Source organism: Vigna unguiculata, chromosome 7 (genome assembly GCF_004118075.2).
Source record: "Vigna unguiculata cultivar IT97K-499-35 chromosome 7, ASM411807v1, whole genome shotgun sequence".
Lineage (NCBI taxonomy): Eukaryota > Viridiplantae > Streptophyta > Magnoliopsida > Fabales > Fabaceae > Vigna > Vigna unguiculata.
The window spans coordinates 12,200,606-12,207,900 of NC_040285.1; the positions used below are offsets into that span (position 1 = coordinate 12,200,606).

Here is a 7,295-nt window from a genome sequence, read left to right on the forward strand (position 1 = left end):
AAAAATTAAGGATGATATTGTTATTATAATATTTCTATTTAGATCTTTATCGAATTCAACATCAAATTGGCTGTATCGAATCCTATCATTTCAATGTAATTTCTATAGTATCGATGTTGCAACCATACCCACACTTATGTGGGCGCAACCACAACTTTGTGGGTGAACTTTTAATGTACTTTTCTTTTTAGGTAATGATATGTTGACAAACAAAATTTTAACAAAGTTTGACAAAGTATTTTTTTAGGTAAAAAATGTACTACTTTATTACGGTATTTTGATTAAAAATAAAAAATTAATCTATTTAATTCTATTTATAGAAAATTTGTCAAAGTTTGTCGATAAATAATTTTCCTTTCTTTTTTTTTTATCATACCTTGCACAACCATGTGAGTGTAGCCACATTTCTATAATCAACCTTACCTTTAACTTCTCATATAATTATCTATACTTTTGCTTATGATGAAATGTTACTTATAGAGAATACTAAAACTAATTTTATATTCATAATCACATTAACAAACACAATTTAAGTTCAAACATAATAGGTAATTGAACTAATTCATTTTAGTAAAAGTGATTTTATCATAGGATAATTAGTTGTCTTATGACATAAGTGGATCACTAAGGTAAAACTTACTATCATTGAACTTGTTATGAATCGAAGGAGAAAAATAAACGCGAAGATACTAAAAAAGTAAGTCACAAGTCAACTACATAAAAAACATGATACAACATAGGCTTTTCTACCTTATATATTGATCATCTAGTTTATGTGTATACAAGGACTCCAACTCATTTGAACATCAATATAAAATATTAATAATAATGGTACAAAATTAAAAAAAAAGTAAATAATGGAAAAAAGTCTATCAATATATCATTATTGTATACTGATTAAATAAGTCTATCAATATATTTAATTATCCAAATAACTTCGTCCATTCATAAAAATACATTATATATGATTACAAAATAACGACTTGTCTAGTATGTACATAAACATAATAATACATCAACTTAATTACTATTACATATTCTACTATACACAAATATATTTATAATTATATATTTCACATATATTTCAATAATCTTCATTAAATATTTAATTCTTTTTTTATATTATTAACCCTTTTATTCCAACTAGCGTAAACACAAATGATATTGCGTCTGTGTGTACGCATTTTTTAAATATGAATGATATTATATTAGTAGATGATAATAGTGTAATGTTATTAAGTTAATATATAAAATAAATTTACATTTATTAAAAGTAAAATGAAATGAATAGAGAAGATAATTGTTGATAAATAAAAAAAAGTAAAAAGATAAACAGTTTTATAGAAAATAGGTAAAAGTAACCATTAATTTTAAAAATAGTTACTTTTATTATAAAGAATATAATTAGTATTATAAAATGTAGATAAAAAAGAAAATATCTTTATATATTATTATAAATATTATAATTACAAATTATAAATAATCATAATACATTATTGAAATAAATATTTTATTCAAATATTATATTATTTGTTTTCTAATCAAAATATTAAATATTAGAAAAAAACAACCAACCCGAACGCGGGTCTCGAACTAGTTTAACAATAAACTTAAGAACAATTTAACGTCACTTTCATTCCATGTAAAGTTAATTTAGCAAACAGAAAGATTAAGCAAAGGTATCGAGCACTATGCAGATCAGAGATCTCGTTTGTAATAAAATTTAAAAGTTTAGAAAAAGGTAAACCATGAATTTGTAATAAAATTTAAAAGAAATTACAACTGAGCAAAGAATACGGTTAATTTAAATACGGAAGAAAAAAAAAATTATGGTGAGAGAGGCATTCACGTAGGAGTTGGCACCATCGATTGAAATATAGAAAAAGTGGCATCCATGGCGAGAGCAGAGTACCTTCAATTCCACGCTTTCTGATGAGTGTTCGTGTTCGTGTTCGTGTTCCATCCCTATAACAACACGCTGCATTCATTCGCACTGTGCATTAGAAAAGGCAGAAAAAAAAATCGTGTGAAAAAAAAAAAGGAGAAAGAAAGTTGTGTTTGGCAGTTACACAAAACATCGTTGGTCAAAAACACGCGGTAGCGTTGCGTTTTGTTTTTAACCGTAAGATGAAACAGCTTCACAAGCAACCCAGTCTGAATCACAGAAGGGAGGAAGAGATGACGAGCAGCGAGGCCTCACCCTACTCCCCCAAATCCATCAAGCACACCAGATCGCTCCCCAGATCCATCAACTACCTCCTCAGAGAGCAGCGTCTTCTCTTCATCCTCGTCGGGATTCTCATCGGCTCCACGTTTTTCATCATCCAGCCCACGCTCTCCCGCATAGGCCCACCCGAGTCCCACAACTTCCTCCCCCGCTCTGGCCTCACTCGATTATCCGGCTCCCACACGGGCCGGGTCCCCGTCGGGATCACTGGCCGAAGACCGCGGATCGTCGTCACCGGCGGCGCGGGCTTCGTCGGGAGCCACCTCGTCGACAAGCTCATAGCGCGTGGGGACGACGTCATCGTCATTGACAATTTCTTCACCGGGAGAAAGGAGAACCTGGTCCACCTCTTCGGCAACCCTAGGTTCGAGCTAATTCGCCATGACGTCGTTGAACCGATTCTCCTCGAGGTGGATCAGATCTACCACCTCGCGTGTCCCGCTTCGCCGGTGCATTACAAGTACAACCCTGTCAAGACCATCATATCCTTCTAATTTCTGACTGACTCCCAGTTTTTTTCAACTCTCTTTTAAATATTGCTTTACTTGAATTTTGTGATCCTTAATTGTTGGTTTACAAGACGAATGTGATGGGGACGCTTAACATGTTGGGCCTTGCGAAGAGAATTGGGGCTAGGTTTCTGCTTACTAGCACCAGTGAGGTCTACGGTGATCCGCTGGAGCATCCTCAGAAGGAGACTTACTGGGGAAATGTCAATCCAATAGGTGAGTGAGTGAGCGAGTGAGTGAATACACCAAGCTTTTATGTTTTGACATAATCTTTCAATTTTGTGGTTTCCTTTGGCGAATTTAGGTGAGAGGAGTTGTTACGATGAAGGGAAGCGGACTGCGGAGACTTTGGCCATGGATTATCATCGAGGTGCTGGCGTTGAGGTAGGTTATGTGTTTGTTGAATTCATTGAGTAGTTTGAATTATTTATTTTTTATGTGTTATCTATGTTGTTGGATGATAAGTTTAGTGTGATGTATTATATTTGTATTGTATGATGTGTTGTTTTAACTTGAGAACAGGATTACATGTGGTTTTTCTTCCCTTCATTATTTTTCTTTTATTAATTTTACTTGTCATGTTAAATTATTTAGATTGTTTGTTTGCTAGTCTTACACACTGGAAATTGTATCATACTGTAGTGTTCAGCCCTGGCATTACTGAACATATTATTTTCCGCCCATGTATATATATATATATATATATATATATATATATATATATATATATATATATATATATATATATATATATATTATTTTCTGTAACCATTTCTAATCAGAAGTGTAACATGCACACGTGTATCAGTAGCTAAATGCTGAAGATTCAGTTTTCATCTCTTATCAGAGAGCAGCTGACTGTCTGAATGTTTGCTAGGAAATCCACTTCTAATTTCATTCATAGAGGAAGCATTAACAAAACTTGTGGACGATTATTAGAGAAATAAAGACCCTGGATAGTCTCCTTTTTGCTGATAAATAATTAGTGAAGTTCCTAGAATAAATGAATAAATTGATATTTTTTCTTTGTCGAGAACTTATTTGCAAAAATCAGGCATATATAATGTGATATCTCTAGCTGGAAGTGACGGCAGCTTCCATGAGAAAGGAGAAAAAGTTCTTCTTATAGGATGTGTTGGTTAATACATATTCCACTCTGCTAATGTTGGATTTTTCAACTAAATAGGATTAAGAATCTGAAATAGGTATTTGCTGCTACATTTTTCAACCGAGTACCTATCTATGTTTTGGGTCATTCGTCCTTTGCTTAAGCACCTGTTTTATTTTTTGTTGCTACATCTCTTACCTATTTATTTAGAACTCATTGAAAGCAGGTGCATTTAATTTTTCTGTTGCGGTGGTATATCCTGAATGTTCTTTCAACTAGTATTGGCAAATTTTAATTTTGGATATAAACCAGATGGTCAGCCTAGGTTTGACAGGTAGATATGCTGTTAGTTATGACATCAATTTTATGTTCTACTATAAACCAGGACATAACATGTTTATTCAGGCTAATTGGTACAATATGATTCTCTGTAGCTCAGTAGAGCAGCAGCTGCCTGCTGTAGGAAAGTTTAGCATCTTTGCATTGCACAAATTTGGCCCAAATTTGCAGCTGAATAGCAGCCCACCAAATAGTGGAGGATGGCACAACTATTCCCCGTCCAATTCTTAACCTGGGATGTTGATGTTTGTGGTAAATTTTGTTAAAAGATTACGAAATAGGTTTGTTTCTTAAAAATTAGGAGTATCAGTAAATTGTGTTTTGAAACTCGAGTTCTAATTGAGGAAGTTATGTCTTGGATGCAACTTACCTGTTTTGCAACTTACCTGTTTTGGTAATTATTTTTTAAATTTGGTCCGTTCAGTCAATTTTTTATTTACCCAAAAATGTAAAAATCCTTGTAAACCTTTTTTATTTGTTTAACTGTTTACTTTTCTGCACAACTTTCCCAAGAACAGCTATGTAAGCAAGTAAGTAGAGGTTTTGAACAAAAATAGATTCAGACAAATTCTTTTGTGTGTGTGCAAGTGCACGTATTAAAACAAACCTTTTGGTTGCTGGCAATATGTATTCCATGAAATCTTTTTAAGATTGATCACGTGTCGTTTATATGTAGGTTCTGAAAGACTTTTAATTCAATGCATGACTTTATATGCGTAACAAATTTTTTATTCAGAGAAAATTATTATTTAATCCTATACAAGAGAAATTTAAACTACCTATGTTAAATTCTTCAAATTACATGTTATGGAGACTGATCTGGTTTTATGTTTTACAGGTTCGTATTGCTCGAATTTTCAATACATATGGACCTCGGATGTGTTTGGATGATGGTCGTGTTGTTAGCAATTTTGTTGCACAGGTCAGACTTTCTTTTCTTTATTTTCAAATTATTTTGATGTTATTTTCTTATACTATTCATTTTCATTTATTTGTTAATTTATTTTTTCAGGCTATCCGTAAGCAACCATTGACTGTATATGGTGATGGGAAGCAAACAAGAAGTTTCCAATATGTCTCTGATTTGGTATATAACTAACATGTCTTTTTTTATAATTATTTTGGAAAGTATATTTCACTGAATCCCTCATCTTTGGATTATAAACAGATTTTAAATAATGAGATAAGATATATATTTGAGTTTTTCTTTTACTTATTTTTTTTTATCTGGGGTGTGTGAAACTTGTATTTTAAAACTGTAACTCTGTATTTTGAAATAAAACACTCAACTAGCTTTGTTCGACCTGATTTACTTAAATGATATTTTTTTTTCTTGGGTGAAATCCAATATCATTCAAATAGAAATGAAATTTAAGAGAGTTATTAAGAGAATACTTGAAACAGAGAAACAGCTGATTTGGAAGGTTAAAAGAAATTATTAGCCATTAGTTGTAATTCGACTGACCTATTTTGTGAAAATATGTTTTCTATTGATTTAGAATAGGACAAGTTCGAATTTAAGAATGAAGGATTTGTTATGTCTGCATTTTGATGTGAATTGATGAGGAATGGTAAACTAAATTTCTTTTCCAACCCACAGGTTAATGGGCTGGTGGCTTTAATGGAAGGTGAACACGTGGGACCTTTCAACCTTGGTAACCCAGGGGAGTTTACCATGTTAGAGCTTGCAGAGGTATCTTAAGTCTTCTTTTCTTCCTTGTTATGCCTTTTCCTTATTTCTGTCAGAATATGGTGTGGGGCATCTGCATTTTATTTTTATTCAGTCCTTAATGAATAGCCTAAGATATAGCAAATTAGTTGTGGCGTTCACAGTTTTGGTGTGGATATGGTGTGACGGTGATGTTTTTATAAACACGCAGGTTGTTAAGGAAACAATTGATTCGAGTGCTACAATAGAATACAAGCCAAACACTGCTGATGATCCACATATGAGGAAGCCAGATATTAGCAAAGCGAAGGAACTGCTAAACTGGGAGCCAAAAATCCCACTTAGAGAAGGGTTGCCTCTGATGGTTAATGATTTCCGAAATCGGATTCTGAACGAAGACGAAGGTAAAGGGATGAAATAAGCACAATGCCAAAACCTGTATGTATATGGAGATTAGCATGTCTCCTGTTCATTTTTTGTTCACATATGCGGTTGTCAGCATCAACAGAAATTTCTGGTACCACCTCACTTTCTGAACAAAATATCTCTGCTCACCTTCTACATTTAATCATTTATGCTTTCTTAGCACACGATTCATGTATTTTTTAAATTTGAAAGATTTTTTCTTTTTCTTTTTAGTTTTCTTCTCTATTGTATCGATAAAAGTTGTAGTATTTGATATTTGGATTCTGGTATCACCTTTTAAAAGAAAATGGTTAATCTTTTTTCCTTTACTGCTATTAATACGGCTTCATTTATTCAAAACTGACTGTCCAACTTGCAGATGTATATAAACTGATGTTATCCCCAAGCCTTTCTACTGGAGACTGTCAAAACAATTAATCTTACTATGAATGCTCACTTATCTTTACTATTTGATCATTTATGATTGCTTAGAACACAATATATGTTTGTTATATAATAATTGTTGGAATAAATTATCAATTTAGTCTTTTATAGGTAAGAAAAATGTACTTTTTGATACTTTACAATATAAAGTTTATCATTTCTATGTATACAATCTTTTAAATCTCGTTTAGGGGTTAATAATTAATCTAAGTACAATGAAAGACTAAAAACAACGATTAAAAAAGGTTTGTGTATACGGGTTAAGAAAGATTAACACTAAAATTATATTTATTGATATTATGCCTGATTTTCAGTATAGAAATTAAAAGATAAAGTTTTTGTATTTATAGGATTAAATAAGTAACCGATAATAAGAATAATAGTTTGATATAAATGAGAGTAATGATGTGATATAAATGTATGCAACAAATCGATTGTAAAAGCAAATTAGTAATTTTATTAAAAAAAGTTTAAATTTTTGGTGGGAAACATTCTAATACATCAATTATAAGTAGTTATTACATATGCTTTTTGCTTACCTATTAATCTTCAAGGGTGTTTCCTCTGAAACATAATGCCAAGACAGTCCGAAAA

At 32.0% G+C, this 7,295-nt stretch overlaps 1 protein-coding gene across 1 annotated transcript; it reads left to right on the forward strand.

Moving 5' to 3' along the window:
* Positions 1-1,819: 1,819 nt before the first annotated feature.
* Positions 1,820-6,596, forward strand: LOC114191612 (UDP-glucuronic acid decarboxylase 1). Its single transcript, XM_028080900.1, has 7 exons — positions 1,820-2,709; positions 2,805-2,952; positions 3,041-3,120; positions 5,022-5,105; positions 5,196-5,270; positions 5,784-5,876; positions 6,064-6,596. The coding sequence occupies exons 1-7, from the start codon at positions 2,128-2,130 to the stop codon at positions 6,271-6,273; spliced, it is 1,272 nt and encodes a 423-aa protein (XP_027936701.1). The 5' UTR covers positions 1,820-2,127; the 3' UTR covers positions 6,274-6,596.
* Positions 6,597-7,295: the final 699 nt, after the last annotated feature.